The sequence below is a fragment of the Hevea brasiliensis genome, chromosome 13, assembly GCF_030052815.1.
Source record: "Hevea brasiliensis isolate MT/VB/25A 57/8 chromosome 13, ASM3005281v1, whole genome shotgun sequence".
In the NCBI taxonomy this organism is placed as follows: Eukaryota; Viridiplantae; Streptophyta; class Magnoliopsida; order Malpighiales; family Euphorbiaceae; genus Hevea; species Hevea brasiliensis.
This window is the reverse complement of record NC_079505.1, coordinates 62,739,378-62,757,891: the sequence shown is the minus strand read 5'-3', so window position 1 is coordinate 62,757,891 and position 18,514 is coordinate 62,739,378. Positions and strand designations below refer to the sequence as shown.

The window sequence follows — 18,514 nt, the reverse complement described above, 5'->3', positions numbered from 1 at the left end:
GAGCCCAATCAGCCTCTCATTCTCTTATTGTAGCCATCTCTTGGCACCCTAAGGATAACCATCCTTCCTTAGTAACTGAATCACCTCTTACAAGCCAAGATTCAATCCCTAGACCCACTTAACAAATGCTCTGGATTGGTTCAATCAAACATAAGCAAATACTTAGATCCCTTTCCATAAAGCCCCATATCTACACATAAAAACCATAAGACAACCTCTATGCATAACTAACCCAAAAATGTGGAAGAAGAAACCCACACTCTAGGGTCTAGGCTAGTGGAAGGAGCCTTCCCTTATCCAAATAGGGCAGGGGATGGCCTCTAGTCGATAGATGAAGAGAACTAAGCCTCGGGAAGAAAAGAAAAAAATTGAGAGGAAAGTCTCACATAAGGAACATAATATCAATTTGATCCTTATAACAAAATGACATTATCCTCAATAACAAGAAAAGATGATGAACACTTTTAAATAGAGAGAATTAGTTGCATTTCAACTGAGTGATAGAATATTGCATATTAGAATACTTTCCTTTTCATTTCTGAGCATTCTCTTTTGTCTTCATTTCTTTCTTTTGCTAAGAGACTCGTTTCTTTTCTTTGTTAATGTGGGTTTGATCCTCTAATCGGGTTGCAAATAGTATATTTATTTTCGATTGGGTTGCTAATAGCAATTTCACAGAAGAGGGAGCCTGTTTGAAGACTTTTCTGCCATGATCATTGCATGCAGATGGTCTCTCACGATTGATCTTATTTAATTGCTATGATGCATAAGCTGCTATTGTTGTTTTTATGTTTTAACTATACCCTAGGGGTCAGTATGGTATCCCTGGGATCATTCTCATTGCTTGCTAAAGCAAAGCTCTTTAATGGCCATTACATGCTAGAGGGCTCTACCATACCACCTTTGTGAGAAGCTAAGATTGGCCCTTGATTAGGTTATTAGAACTTGCTTTTGTCAATGCCAACTGGGGTTCTTATTTTTACCTTATTTGAGCTTCGGTCTGTTAGAAATCAATTGGTGATGAGATCTGCCAATTTTAGCTTTCCTGTTTCTGACATCGATGATGGCAGCTTCAGTTTGGAGTCATAAATGGCAGCGAGGGTTTTGTTGGTGCCCTTAAAAAAGATGATGACCTGGGTCTGCAAATCGGATCAGGTTATGGTTTTGGACCCTCAACTATTGATTTTTTTGTTAGGCTTGGGCCTATATTATTTGGATGTGGCTCTATAGTTTAATTAGAAGCAACTACTAAAATCAACTATTAAAATCTAAAATTCTTTTTAGCACATTTTTTAAGAATGTTAAAATTTCCTTAAGTTTAAAAATTCAAATATTATAAAACTATACTCATCATATTATATATCTTTCAATTATTTTTAATTAAATTTTTATTACATTAGAAAAATGGATGAATATATATATTAAAAAATTAATTAGAACAATTAAATATATATTTTTAAAAACATTTCTTATATTTAAAATATAAGAATTATAATAATGATATTTCAAAAATAACCAAGTGGTATATGTAATTGTTTTTATTTTATTTATCCTTTCATTGATATATGTTAAATAATTTAAAGAATAATAAAAAAAAGCTATTAGTTAACTTATTTATTTATTAAATTTAAAATAAAATTATAATTAACTAAAATTTTTTATTTTTATTATTAAAATTTTATAATATAATTATGAAAATATAAAAAAAATAGAATATATATTAAATTATGTTGTTAAAATATATTTTAAACATATTAATTAAATAATCAGCATGACATGCGGCCAAAATGACTAATTATACATAAAGGCAAAGAAAAAAAAATAAAAAAGGAAAACAAGAAAAAAAATTGTCTTTCAAATTGGTTTTTCTTTTAATATATTCTCAATTATTAATTTTTTTTTTATGAGTATAAAATTTGAAAGTGAAAATTCTTATTAATAATAATAATAATAATAATAAATCAGGTCTGAATAAAAATTTTCTATACGAAGCATATAGATTATTTTATACAGGATAGAATATATTATTCTGTCTCAATAGGAAATCTATAACTGAGAACCTATTGCATTTGTGTTGAATATAGATTAATAATCCTGCAATATCATAGTCTAATAGCTAAAGGTATGTCACTCATGTAATAGATAACAAGTCAGAATTTCCACTCTCCTAATATACCGATAAAAAAAATAAAAATAAAATAAAATAAAAATCTCGCAATGCCCATCAACTCTATGTTATAATAAGATTCAAATTCTTAATAATAATAATAATAATAATAATAACGAACGGAAGGAATTGGAGGATATATAAAGAAGGTGATGGTAGGAACACTTGGGGAGAAACATAGCAGATGCACTTAATTGGTAGTATGTGATTTTCCAGGCAAGCAAGCACTCCATAATTTATTAGCAAATAACCTAATTTTGATAGCAATTACATTGCCATGAAATTATTAATCTTCTCCAGGATATAGTCTCAGGTGTGCAAACCAATAATAGCCTCCGCAGTTGACTTCAATGTCAAATTCTGAATTTAATTTAATTTTAATAATTTTTTTTCCCAAGGGACAATTTGACCTACTGAAGCAAACATTGTGGTCTAGGGACTTTCTCCTCATATTCTAATGCAAGTGATAAAAAGGTATTGATTCAAGTGCTTTGTATCATCAATGAAGTGAAAATAGGATGATTATCACCTACCACTTACTGCAATTTTTTTAAGCAAATTCCCTATCAGAAGGTAGGCTAGAAGAGACTTTTTGTGCATTTTTGTGATTGTACCAATCACTGTGCTTCTCACCACAAACAAAATGCTGATATTTTAAGAGAGAAATAGGCTGATCCAACACAAAGATAGGCTGAAGGATCAATGTATTGTTCATAGTTGAGTTATGATTCAGAGTTCGCAATCTTGTAATATCTATTAAAATATTGATGAATCGCCATGGCTAGATTTAGTTGGTTGATATTCAAAATTCAATTAATAATAAAAGATGCAAATGCTTCAGCAGCTAAAAGGAATGACATCGATTGGATTCGAATTCAAAACCTCACAGACAATATTACCATTGAGTTAAAGATCATTAGTAAAGAAGTTGAGTTAATAAACATCATTTATCAAAACAATTGATCTCTATTATTAAACTGGATGCTAAGTAGCCATCAGAAAATCAATAAAACAAAATGAATATAATGATGGTTACAAAAATTCCTGAAATTTCATCAAGTTAATTACTTCCATGAATCACCAAACTTAGAAGATGCATCTTCTTCTTCTTCCTCTTCAATAAGCAGAGATGGTGGGTTAGAAAGATACTGCTTTAGCCTACCCATTTCATAGGAAACATCTAACATGGTTGGTCTTGTTGAAGGATTGTATTGTGTGCACATAAGACCAAGCTCAATCAATTCCACAATAACATCATTCCATATTTTGTTACAGTAAGCTGGCATGGCAGATGGAGCAATCCTAAGCTTTGCTTCTTCAACAATCAGGTCAAGCTTTCGTGGGTAGTGACTCTTCACCCACTCATGCAAGCTTGAACCTTCATGAAAGAGAACATCTGTGGGACGTTTTCCTGCTATGATTTCTAAAAGGAGGACTCCAAAACTGTAAACATCCCCCTGTGTTGAAGCTTGCTTGCCCATTCCATATTCTGCATTGAGAACGAATTATATATATATATATATATATATATATATATATTAGTGATTATTAGATATAACAAATTAATATAAATGAAGATCACATATCAATTGTTACCAGGAGCTATATAGCCAACTGATCCACACAACAAGCCATCTGTTGAGCTAAAGGACACTGAATCATTTGTTGTAGTATTCTCATCAATGCCTTTAACCAATCTTGCAATTCCGAAATCTGTAACCAGAGCAGTCATATCGTCATCTAGGAGAATATTGCTTGGTTTCAGGTCGCAGTGCACGACTCTAACAGGGGAATAATGGTGCAAATAGGCCACCCCTTCGGCCACATCGCTACAGATGCTCACCAACTGAATCAAATCCAAGCCAGGTTTTAATCCATGGCTTGGGTATAGATACCTCTCAAGGCTTCCATTTGACATTAGAGGAAGGACAAGAGCCTTGAAGTCTGGTTTGCTGCATATTGTGATGATTCTTATCAAATTTCTATGCCTTGCCCTCCTTAGTACTTGACATTCTCTTTTGAAGCTCCCTGAAAGTTCCCTGGCTGTCCTTGAATCCAATACCTTCACAGCTATTCTTGTATTGTCTTCAAGAACTCCTTTGTAGACATGACCAAACCGGCCTGAACCAATCAGGCTTGAAGCACTAAACCCACCAGTAGCTTCAATGAGTTGCTGATATGAGATTCTTGGGTACTGGAGCTCTTTAGTTTCTTTCTCCTCATTTTCCAAGTCTCCTTGATCGAACATCGTCAATTGTCTTCTGAATCTTGACCTAAGTAACAGGAACATACACAAGAAGGGAGTGGCAAACAGTGATAAGAGTATGGGCAAAATAAAGGAACTATAGGCACGCTTCTTTCGACATTTTGACATGCCTTTTATTGTCCCACAAAGGCCTTTATTGCCTAGGAAGGATTCTATTGTCAACGAAGAAAATGCGCCGCCGTTAGAAACATTCCCAGAGAACTTGTTGAAGGAGAAGTTGAGTTGCTTCAGAATTGGTGATGCCTCCAGAGACGGTGGTATTTCACCACTCAATTGGTTTGAAGAAACATCCAGTTGCTTAAGATAAGGTAACTGCCCTATTGAAGCAGGAAGAGGACCTTCTAATATATTGCCCGAAAGGTTAAGGTGCTCTAGTGCAATACAACTTCCAAGCTGTGTTGGAATGGTGCCTGAGAGATTGTTTGAAGAAAGATCAATTGCTAGCACCATATCCATTTTACTCAGCTCTAGAGGTAAAGGACCCTGTAAGTGATTGCTAGACAAATTCAAGTACAACTTCAAGCTTCTCAGTGCTGCAACTGCACTTGGAATTATTCCAGAAATTTTGTTGTGAGAAAGGTCTAGAATCTCCAAATTGATGCATTTTCCCAGGCTTGGTGGTATGGATCCTGAAAGTTGATTTTCATAAAGCAAGAGTCTTCGCAACTGGGAAAGATTAGCAAAACTGTCTGGAATAGAACCTGAAAGCTTGTTTTTGGATAGATCAAGAAGGCCCAGATGGGATATGCCACCAAGAGCAGCAGGAATTTCACCGTACAGTGAATTATTTGACAAATAAACTCTCTCTAGTTTTCCCATGCGACACAGTTCAGGAGGGATGGTATCATTCAAAAGGTTACTAGACAAGTTCAAGAGGGTGAGGTTAACAAGGTTTGAAATGTGAGGGGGTATAGGGCCATAGAGATGATTCTCAGATAGATGAATCTGTACAAGTTTGATAGGAAGATCACCAATAATAGGAGGTATCTGTCCACCAAGGTTATTTCCTGCTAATTCAAGTTCTTGCAAGTAAGAGGAATTTACTAAAGAAGCTAAAAAAGGTTCAAGATTGGTGTTACCATCATGGCTACCAAAGTCATTATAAGACAAATAGAGGAACTGTAACTGTGGCATTTTACGAACAATCTCGGATGGCAATTCCCCATTTAGCATATTTGATTCCAAATCGAGCCATTTTAGTTTTGAGGAGTTGGAAAGAGCTTGAGGAACATGACCTACTAGCCTATTTGACCAAATCAAAAGAAATCTTAATTCTCTAAGCGCAAATTCATCCTTCAAAGGGATTTCGCCACTTAAAGAATTGTTGGAAAGGTCTATATACTCCAAAGAAGAGGACCAATTGCAAAAAATTTGTTCAGGAATGTTGCCACCAAGCCTGTTACTTGCCAAATCAAGGTATACTAGTTGGTGAAGAAAACCCAACTCAGAAGGGATCTTTCCTTCAAGAAGATTCCATGACAAACTGAGTTGTTTCAGTTGGGAAAGATACCCCAACTCTGCTGGAATATGGCCTTCAAAGAAGTTGCTCGACAAATCAAGAATCACCAAAGAAGAAAGATGAGCAAGAGCTGGAGAAATCCTGCCTCTAAGTGAAAGGTCACTAAGATCAAGCTTAACTATATGATTGCTAGCATTGTTGCACTCGACTCTTGTCCAATTGCAAACATGAATATTTGAAGAGTTCCAGCTTTCAAGAGCTCCTTCACGGTCTAATGTGATACCCGATTTGAAAGAAAGCAAAGAAACTCTTTCCTTAGCAAGTAGGAGCTGGTCATTTTCTTCTCCAGAAACCGTCAACAAGATAATGATCAAGGAAAGAAAACCAAACACGGACAATTTACAAGAACCCATTATAGTTCTCAATCTCTTTGAGCAAGAAAAGATAGGAGAAAATGATTTCCAAGCAAAGAAATGCATGCATCACCATGGGCTTAAGAGGATGAACAGCAGCTTTCGGCATGCTATTAATATATATAAAGAAGGGTAACCAATGAATTTTAGTGGGATGATATGGAGTCTTAATAACTTTTAGGTTGTAAGGTCATGTTTGGTAAAATATAATTAAACTTAAAATGAAATTGTAATTATATATATATATATATATATATATATATATATATATATATATTATATGTTTTATTATTTATTTAATTATATAAATTTTTTTTAATACAATAAAATGATAAATATATTATATAATCAATTATATTTAATTAGTATAATAATTATTAATTACACATAAAAATGCAAATAATCATAATTACTTATTATAATTTATTTTTTTTATTATAATTATAATCATTTGACTAATATTTTTACTATTACCATAATAATTATCACTATCAAATTATTTGATAGTCACTGTCATTAGCATTTTTATTATTATGTCATTATCGTTATTTTGATCACTTAATTATATGATTATTATTATTATTATTCGATCACAATTATTAGTATTATAACATAGTCATTATGTATTATCTTTATTTTTATTAATTTTAACTTATTATATGATTGATAATATTACATTCTATCAAAGGTGAATCAAATTCGAAATGAGCAAGTGGCTAATCAATAAAAAAATATATATAAAGAAAAGCAAAAACTGTATATAGCAAAATTAAACAAAAATTTCAAGTACTTATGCCTAACTGCCATTGAGGAAGTGAAAAGTACGTTTGGGGCTTCTGATGTTTCACTATGACCACCGTGCCAATAGCTTGTGAACATGTGTCAACGTGTGAGGTGACACGTAAGCATGATTGGAAGAAACGTGTAGCAATAATGGTGTACATGTCAGCATTAGGCCTAACATGTTACAACTTTTTGGCATGTTGTTCTGTTTGTCTGTAAGGAAAAGATAAGTGGAGGATGAGTAGTTAGGGGAAGATAATCTAGCTTTTTTTTTTTTTTTTTTTTTTAACAAGATAATCTTGGGCTAATTAATTAGACATAAAAGAACATATGTACTCGCTTATTATTAATTATATTTAAAAATTAATCACATATTTTAATTTTAAATATAATATTAATTATGTTAAAATCTTATTGTTCATTTTGTTATCTACAATAAAATGTAAATTATTTTTTATTTTTTTTATCAATAACGGCTTTAAGGTGTACAAAATTTAAAATCACCTAAATTAATTTTTAAAATATTTTTGCTACAATTACATTAAATATTAATATTGAGATATGTGATTACAAATTAACGAAAAAAAATTTATTTTTTTCTGTTCAAAATTCTTAATTTAGGTTAATAATATATAGAGTGCAGTTATTATAAATTTAATTTTATATAAAAATAAATTTAATAAATATTAAATTAAATATATTTATATTTAAATTGAAATTTTTATATTTATTATATAAATTTTAATTAATTTTACATAAATTTTAAATGTAAATTTTTTTTAATGTAATGGTTATAAATAGGGCTGAGCAGAATTTGGTTCAAACTGAAAAATCAAATCAAATCGAATCAATTCGATTTTATCAGTTCGATTTTAAAATTAAATCGGTTCGGTTCAGTTTTACATTATAAAAATTTCGGTTATTTCGGTTCGATTCGATTTTGAAGAGAAAAAAATCAGTTAAACCGAACCGAATCGAATAGTAATTTATATAGTCAAATCAAACTAAATCGAATCGAATTGATTTTTGAATTGATTTATTTTTATGGAAAATTTATGAATTATATTTAATTTTATATATATTAATTGTTTAATTTCATTAATTAATGGTTATTAGGCTCAAACCAAAGTTAAAATTAGATCAAATAACTTGAAAATCAAGTCTAAATTAAAAATAATAAAAAATCAAACCGATCGATTTAAACCGAACCGAACCAAAATAGAGCGGTTCAGTTCGATTCGATTTTTCACTTATTTTGGTTCGATTCGATTTCTAAAATTTATGATTCAATTTTTAAAATTTAATTCGATTCGGTTCGATTCGATTTGAACCGAATATTCACCCCTAATTATAAAATTCATTGTCGTATATAGTCTATGTTAAATGAACTTAAGTAGGGCATGCTTTTGGGAGTGAATAGGCAATTGGGCTGCTTGGGATTTTGGTACATTTGTCCGCTAGATGATGGAATGTGGACCCGAAAAATTAAAAAAATAAAAATAAAAATAAAGTCGATACTTGATTGGGTAATGTAGCACTATTAAGGTTTAAGGATATACTGCTATCGCACGCGTAACCCTAGAAAAAGAAAACTTACTACGTGGTGCTTTCAAGGGTTTTTTACGTGTTCATGAAACTAATGGAAAGAGTTTCTATCCAATTTACAAATATCTTTCGTCCACTCGTTGAATTTTTCTTTTTCACACCTTAGATAAGGATACTATTGTGCACATTATATTTATATCTAAGAATTGACTGTGTTAAATTAAATTCACGTGATTATTTTATAATATTTTAAATTTTTATTAATTATTTTAAATTTTATTTTTTTTATTTTTATCTCTTAAAATTTTTAATAAATATTTTATAATATAAATAATTAAAATCTACCTATATATAATATAGATATAAATATATATGATTAATATATGTCAATATATTATACATACGTATCCAAATCAAAATTTCATATATAAAATTATTTACTAACATTTAGTGTATTACATTAAATTAATTAATGATTATAAATTCAATAAAAAAGAAATGATTATGTATATAATTAAAATATGTGGCAATCATTTATTAGCAATACTTTTAATTTAAACAAATCAAATCATATATGAAAAATAGAAATACCCAACTAATATTATGAAGAAAAAAAATCAAATTTTTAACTTTTAGATTTAATTATACGTAACTTATTATTGAATCAACATGTTTAAAAATTTTAAAATATTTCATATATATATATATATATATATATATATATATATATATAATTTTAACGGAGTATAATTAGAGTTGTCTTTAAAAGTGTGAAGTCTAAGTTTGAACTCTAATCAAAATAATTTATTAAAAAAAATCATGACAAATATATATAAATATTAAAATGAAATTATGTTATAATTAATAAAAATACAAATGTAATCGATAATGCTATTTCAATTTAGGTATTGTTATTATAAAATAATTAAAGATAAAAATGACTATACCAAGTACGAAAAAATTTAACTTGGGATCGAATTAAATATGAAAAAGATTATATTAAAAAAATATAATATCGTATACTTTTTTAGACAATTTCAACAACTAAACACACCCTTTCGTAATAAAATTAAGTGGGGAAGTGTAATCCTTTCAACTATTGACTTTTCTTTTTTTTTTTCTTAAAATTTAATTTTACTCTTGTATTTATTGGAGAAATTCAATTTAGTCACTTTTTAACTTTTTATTTAAATTAATTAAAATATTTCAATTTAAACTCAATTTAACCTAAAAATCAAGAAAATTAAACTTCTTAATTTTTAGATTTAAATCAAATAACTAAGAAATTTAGTCCAAAACTTAAGAAATTTGACTTATTGATTTTTTTTAATTAAATCAAGAAATTTAACACTTAAATTTAAATTTTTTAGTTAACTCAACTCAACTCAACTCAACTAAACCTTTATCCCAAAAATTTAAGGTCGGTTATATGAATTCTCTTTTTCCACTCTAAATGATTTTGGGTTAAATCTTCGGAAATATGTAATATTTCTAGGTCATGTTGTACTATTCTCCTCCAAGTCAGTTTAGGTCAACCCTTTCTTTTCTTTTTATCCTCTAACCTAATGTGCTCTACTTGTCTAACTGGAGCCTCCGTATGTCTAAACTTCACATGACCAAACCACCTCAATCTCCCTTCTCTCAACTTATCCTCAATTGATACTACTCCTACATTTTCTCTAATACTCTCATTAGAGACTTTATCTAATCTAGTATGACCACTCATCCACCTTAACATTCTCATCTCTGTAATTCTTATCTTAGACACATACGATTCCTTCAGTATCCAACACTCACTACCATATAACATAGTAAGTCGTATGGCTGTAAAATTTTTTAGCTAAATTGAGTTTAAATTAAAATTTCTAAATTAATTTAGGTAAAGAGTTGAAAATGTATTAAATTAAACTTATATAATAAATACAGGTGCAAAAATGAATATTTTACTTTTTTTTATCAAAAAATTTTGATAAGGAGAGGTTTTTAATACAGAAATAGAGGCAATACTATTAATCTTACTGAAAAATTATAGTAGAGTTTACCGATCACTAACCAATTGACTTTAATTTGAGGTGGAAATTAAACCAATGTTTTAAGGTACATGAACATTGCAAATTTTGACTATAGAAAAAGAAAGGGGAAAAATTAACAGGCATGATTTTGTTCATAATTACATAAGATGAGCCAAGCCTTTTTTTATCGTTTTCAAATAAGGCTTTTATAGATTTGGAAGTCAGAGTCCTGGCCAAGGATTTAGTTGTTGAAGTTAGGCCATGTTCGATACAATATAATCAAAGCTATAATGAAATTATATATATATATTAAATAGATGAGAGATGGAGGGAGGTAGCTACTATGAGCAAAAATGTGTACGTGTAAGAGGCGAACGAGAGAACCAAACTGTGGTTTTCAACAAATATGGGGTGTTTTGAATATATCGAAACATGTTAATTTTCTTTCAATTATGATATTATAAAAATATTAAAAATGTAAAAACTTTAATTTTTATTATTTATTGTTGAATATAAGAAAATTATACATAAGAATTATAAAAGGTAGTAGCCGTCATCAAACATTAATTAATGTATAAATGTTTATACCAAGCATTTATAAACTCTATAACTTTTAATAAATTTATTAAAATTTAGAAAATGATCTAATTGAAAAAAAATATATTTCTGACTAATTGACTCATTCTTGTAAATATACATAATAAAAAATTGTAAAAAATAAAATCTCAGAAAAATCATAAACTATGACATTTGTTCAATAACTTTACTAAATAGTGGTGGGGAGACTATAAAACCAAAAGTTTTCAACTCTTCACTTCAAATTTGTGTTAGAAGTTGTGCCACTTGTAGCCATATATATATAACTTTTATATCATAATCATATTAATCTTAAAGTATTAATTGCGTTCATATGGGTTCTTATTCCTTATTGCTAATTCTCCAATGTTGACTTTAGACGCACTTCTTACTATTTCACACTGATATGAAATAAGATTGTATTGCATATAAAACTTCATAAACCTTTTTTCTTTGAGCTGGTTTTTGGGTTACATTTAGGTCTGATCTAATTTTTTTTATATATAATATTAGAGCATGTCCTACTATAATGTTTGTATTTGCCTGCAAATTTACATAAAAGAAACATGTTGTCTCGCATTAATTTGGAGTAAAACACTCCTTTGAGTTAGCTTTTAGATTGAAATTAGGCCTTATTCACTTTCTTTATAATTACATATGCATTCATTATTATCCCAAATAACAAGAAGTTTTAGTATATGATTGCTCATCACATAGCATATCAACTATTCATTTACAAAACACTAGTTAAGTATAAATGATAGCCATTTAAATTACTTTAGGACATAACACATTCTATCAAACAGAACAGAATATATCAACACTATCATCAAAGAAGGAATTTCTTATTTCCGGGATTAGCAACATATGCTTGGTGATAAATATTTTATACAATTAATGAAGTGCATATAGGCCTAATAATTTAGTTAATGATCAAGTTGCATATACATTGTAAGAGAGTAGACAAGGCAAAAGTAAGCTCAATGCTTGCAAAGTTCCCAAAGTGGGATTTGAGTACAAGTGGATGAGATTTTATGCGGATATTCAAATGTTTGTGAACAGGAAAACACTAATCAAAAGCAGATCAAAAAGCGTGTATGGTGCTTCTGTAACCAAGAATGAAAGTTATGGCCACCTTCGATTTTCCACATTTTTTAGCTTTTTGCTCTTGAGGTTTGTGTGATTCACGAGGATCCTTATTTTTCTGCTTAATTGACTCCTTTGTTTTCTGTTCCCAGCCATCTTAGTTAGTTAACTCATGTTGGTATAATATTGTGTTACCATATAACTCAAAAATGTTAGTGTGATCTAGAAAATATATTCATCTAATTTAAATGGGAGAAATTTCTTAATTGGATAAATTATTTTATATATAGGTTAGCACTCTTATTTTAATATTATTCTTATATGAATTGATTTTCTATTGAGATTAAGGCCATATTTAATATGACGTAATTTAAATTATAATGTAACATTACAACAACATTACAATTTTGATTATTTTTTTCGATAACACCAAAAAATTTAATGTAATGGAAAGATAATTACGTAATGTAATTAATTACACTTAAAATAATATAATAATCATTACGTACAAAAATATATGTAATTATGATTATTTATTTTGATTTTTTTCATTTATTGTCAATACTATTATAATCACCACTACCAGCACCACCACTACCAGCACCACCACCACCATAGCTATCACCACAACCACCACCATCACTACTATTTGACCACCGCTATCACCAATTAGCCACTGCTAACTCTACCATCATCTAATCATCGCCACCTCTACCACCACTTGGCCACTACCACTACACCTTGCCACAACCACCACCTAATTAGTACTTTTGCCACCTCTACCACTACTTAGCCACCACTACTGTTTGACAATCCATCATTGTAACCATTACCACTTATTATTAATATTATAAAAAAATTAAATATTAAAATCAAAATTATCATTACTTATATTATTTATATTTTTATTATGCAACGAAATATAAGAATATAATGACAATTACTTTACATTATAATTTTGATTGCATTATATAATTGATTATATTGCATTACATTACGTTCTGCCAAATGTAACCTAAGATTGAGATGGCTAATACTATAAATATGAGCATTGTAGAAGAGGTTATTTAGTTTTAGTCCATAGATTAAGAAAGGGCATATAATTCAAGAGGAATGCACTCTTGTTCAATGTTAAAGGAGCTATTACTCATGTAGTGAAGACAATGCTTTTTGTGGTTTATTATGAAATAAAAGTAATAAACATATTAGTTATGTCATAAAAAAATTGACAAAAACAAATTAATATATTAATTACTAATTAACAGTGCAGTGTCTGTTGGGTGTAATGGGTTGATGAGTAGTGATTAAAGTTTTGAATTTATTGATGTAAATTATTATTTTATTAATAACGAAAAATATCATATCTATAAATATAGTTTTATGTTAAAAGAGTGAATCATATAAATATTTTACTATATGTATTTACTTTATTTCTTTATAAATTACATGCTTCTTCCCAACAAGTTAGCATTAAGCCAACATCGAATACTAATATCATGTTTGTTTCAGCAACAGCAATTAAATATAAATGTTGTGGGTTGAAAAAAAAAACTATAAATTTTATGAGCAACCAATAGTTATGATCACCCATTGTAATAAATTGATTGATGAGTGTTTCGAATTTAGCGGTTATCATTTTTATTTTATTAAATATTATATGAAAATTTTTATTTATTATATATAAATAATTTATATTCATTGAAAATTTAATTATTTAAATAATAATTAATGAGATGCATAATTATTGTTAACTCTTACTCTTAAATAATTCTCACTACAAAAAAGAAAAACTCACAATTGAACTCACAATTGATTGCTAGAGTGACTGAAATTCAAGATCTCTAAAATGTATTTAACACTTTATTCAAAATTTAGAATTTTGTTAGAATTTAATTTAATTGATTTTTTTTATCAATTTTCATATTTGAAAGGAAAGAATTTAATTTTTTTTAATTTTGAAAATAAATAAAAGTCAAACATAATTTTGTGAGAATTCAATTGATTTTTTTTTTATTGTAAATGATTTATTTCAAAGAGGAAAATCAAACATTTTATCCCATAATTAACATTTATATTTTACATTTTAAATTGAGATTTTAGAGATACAAACTTGTAAAGTATATATATATATATAGTGGCAGAGCCACACCAGAGCCAAGGGGGCACTGGCCCTGGAATTTCTAAATCTTTTAGGGGTATATTAGTAATTTTACTAAATTAAGATGGGAATATCATCTTTTCTTTTTTTTTTTATGTCCTAGACTTGGACAAGCTGATACTTATTATTTTACACTACTATCATATGGTTGGTGGACTAAACAACCCATTTTTTGATTTAGATGTAATCATAGATTATTTTATTTTTTGTTTATTTTATCTCCAATCATCTATAAGAGAAAAAAAAATCTTATTCTTTTAGGGCGACAAGGTTCTTAACTTCTTGTCACTATAATTACATTCTCAATTATATTTTTTTTAATAAGGAGAAAAAGTAAAACATATATCATAATTATAATTAGAACAAAAGTATAATTATAAAAATAAAGTCTCTTTTTTTAAGAGAAAAAAAAAGGATAAAGTCTATACTTATTCAAGAAAGTATGTGATAGGAGATTAACTATATATTTCTTAGACTTATATTTTAATATACAAAATAATATTGATGTTAAATTTATATTTTTATATCATTAATTGTAAAATTGAATTGTCAAAATAAAATTGATCATTAATCTTACTAGTTACATGAAAAATCCACTTCATAATAGAATATGAGATAAATTACTAAATGATTGTTTGATAAATTACATTGAAAGAGATATGTTTGTAAGTATTGACAACGAAATTATTATGGTTAATTAGATTTCAATTAATAAAAAATAAACGATAATCATTGTAATTTACTTATAATATCTTATTAAATTCTTATTAGAAATTCTCTTATCAACTTATGTCTACTTTATGTATGTTATTTTTATAAATTACATATTTTAATTGGACCCCTCTCAGATGAATTCGTTCCTCTATCACACGCTCTCTATATATATATATGTAAAAGAGTTTAAAAATATAAATAAATAATGAATTTTATGGTTAAATTATTCGTATGTATCTCCTAATTATTTTGAAATTCAATGGCATAAGTTTATGAAAGTCGATTTTTTAAATTAAAATGTTAAGATGTTTCAAAAAAAAAAAATCAGATGTTAAAATCATTGTTAAATATAAAAGAAATCGCATTCATTTAAAAAATATATGTTTTTTATACTAAAAATAAATTCAAAATATGAAAGAAATTCAATTATATAAAAATTTTATAATTTAAGTAATTCTTAAAAATACTGAAATATATCCAAAAGTTTCAAAGTTTAAATTTTGTAAGAGGTAAAGAGAAAGTCCAAATATAATAAAAAAAATAAAATGAAAAAATGAAAAATCTGGACAAAATAATTTTAATCTTAAGTTTACAAACAAAAACAACATAATGGATACAATCTATACTAATGTATAACAATTTGTGGCCTCGTAAAACTTTATATATATATATATATATATATATATATATATATATATATTTACAGTTATTGGCTATACAGTATTTTCTCTTCTACTACCCTCAAGTCCCCCTCTCGACAACAGTTCTATGGAAGGAAAGACTACAATGTGCCAATGCTTGACCGCCTAGCTCTTCTGTTCCTTTCTATTGTGGTTCACATATGGGAGGGCGCAGTAATCAGTATTAATATAAAAAATCGAATGAAATCGATTTAATTTAATTTTTTATATTTTAGTTTGGTTTTAATCATTAATTTTAAAAAAAATTTATTTGATTGAATTAATTCAGTTAAAAACTGAACGATTGACATATAAAATTATGTCATCTTTAGTATTCTTGTATAAAGCCCTAAAATTTTATTTTCTTTTTTTCCTTTTATGAACAGAGCCTTCATTTACTCCCACAGACGCATCATAGAGATCTAAAGAGTCAAAGAGCCGATGACAAGTGGAAGTATGCCAGGGTCTATTTTGCTTTCGCATTTTGGTTCTTTAAGGGGCTTTAGTTCTTCTAGTTCTGTGCATTTCGTTCATTTGTTGCGTTTCGTCTTAAGGGGTGCCCAAAATGCCCATATAAATTTTGTTAATTTGTTGATTAATTTTGGTTTTTCTTGGACATTATGTTCTATATCAACAAACAGTGAACTGATTTGGTGCAGTTGGATTCGGTTCTTCTGCAATTTTGATTTTTTTCGATGTCTATTTTATAGGATTTTGGTTTTCAGTTTTTATGAATAGGTTTGATTCGAAACTAAATCGATCGATTGCATACCCTTTATCACGTGCTACTTGATTCATTTGATATGTCCTTTTGATTCACCCAATCTCTCAAAAATATTGTATTTCTTGTCCAATATCTTTAACATGATATCTAAATTAAGATCTACAAAGGGAGAAGAGTAAAAGCAAACTCTATATAATATTTGAAAGATACGCACTAATTATTATGAGATTTGTTGCTTGATTATCTATATAAAATTTTCATTCATTGATTGATGGTCTTACTTACATATAAATAGGCATTTTTTATTCTCGAATATGATGTGCTTAAAAGACAACAAACAAAAGAAGATCGTTTGCTACCTTAAACACATTGAAGGTAATTAAGCTATGTATGAAACTAGGGTTCATGAAAGTGAGTTCTATGAATTGTCATAAATAAAAAACAAGAGAACAAAGACTTTAAGATAATAGGGTTTGGCCACAAAGTGTATTTTTGGTGTTTTACAAAATTTAAGTGAATGCAAAGAAACAAGAACTTAATGATAGAAATAAGGTTAAGCTATGAAGGATATATCTTTTTGGGTTTTTATATTTTATGAAAAAAAAAAAAAAAGAAACAAAGAAATAAGGTAGAACCTGTAAGGATCCTTTGATAAGTCTAAGACGCTACAAAGGAAACAAACAAGGGCTTGAATTAATTCTTTGATAAGTGAGAACACGCCATAAAGAAATATGAAATCGAGGTAGATGCCACACCTAAAGTTGATAAATCAAGGTGATTTCGCCACAATCAAAGAGATTGATAAGAAATATAATTGGGACCACTTTGCTAATATTGAGCTCCAATACTTAAAAACATTATATAATGAATCCTATTTATAGACAATGTTCTAACAACTATTTAGGAAGTATTTAACTAAAACTGAATAGGAAAAGTAAATAATAGTTAAACTTGAATAAAGTTAAATAACTAAATAAAAAGTAATCCAAGTCATACTAGGAATAGAAAGTCAACAATTAAAAAACTTCCTATTTAATTAAGGCTGGTCGAATTTCCCACTTGGCTTAGAGAAGACTAGTTAAACCTTGTAACACATAGAGAAGAAACTCTAGTAGCCCCACACTCATTGCACACACGCCCCATATGATACCACCACTTGGGCTTAGACTTCTTAAACCTTTGTTAAGCTTGTTTCTTTTAACCAAATCAAGCCAATGCATTTACAAACCATACACTCTCCATTGACCTTCTTCCTCCCATGCTTTTAAACACCATTGTGCAATCATCTATGTTTGATGCCATGTATTGCCCCATTATGAGAAACATCAGGTTTTGACAAGACTATTAGGAATAGTTGCATTGTGTAAGGATGTAAAACTATTGCTATAAAATTAAAAAGAATATAGCTTACTCATGTGGGAAATTAAAGCTTTTCTATTATTTTTGTCCTTTTTTCTTTCTTAACCTTCTTGATATATAGTAGTTTTATAAAGTTAATTATATTAATTCATGTAAATATTTAGTCTTTTAACTAATTTTAATTACATTTTTTTTACTTTTATTTAGCAAAAAGTTAATTTTTTTTCTTTTTAATTGATATTTGTTCTTTTTAGGAAAAATTATAAAGATTAGTGAAAGTTGGAGAGAAGTCTAAAATTGAGCAAAAATCTCACCCTCAGCCATGAGTTTCACTTGGTCAGCTGTGGGATTGAAAAATTCACATGGCTTCTTATGGGATGGAAGAAGGGCGCATGACTGGCCATGAGATAGTCTTTGGAGGTTATTTTTTCACCCAATAGATTTTTGACATATCATCAAAAGTGAAGGAAGAATCCCAAAGAGTGGGTTGTTGGAAATTTTGAGCTAGAGCGGAGGAAGGGATGTTTTTGGAGAGGAAAAGGGGATCAAAACACTAGAAGTTTTTAATTTTT

At 28.5% G+C, this 18,514-nt stretch overlaps 1 protein-coding gene across 1 annotated transcript; it reads right to left on the bottom strand.

Annotated features, from left to right (window-relative positions):
* Window positions 1-3,150: 3,150 nt before the first annotated feature.
* On the bottom strand, window positions 3,151-6,365 carry LOC110635542 (putative leucine-rich repeat receptor-like serine/threonine-protein kinase At2g24130). The gene is made up of 2 exons (XM_021784925.2): window positions 3,764-6,365; window positions 3,151-3,656 (listed from the first exon to the last, which is right to left on the bottom strand). The coding sequence occupies exons 1-2, from the start codon at window positions 6,303-6,305 to the stop codon at window positions 3,232-3,234; spliced, it is 2,967 nt and encodes a 988-aa protein (XP_021640617.2). The 5' UTR covers window positions 6,306-6,365; the 3' UTR covers window positions 3,151-3,231.
* Window positions 6,366-18,514: the final 12,149 nt, after the last annotated feature.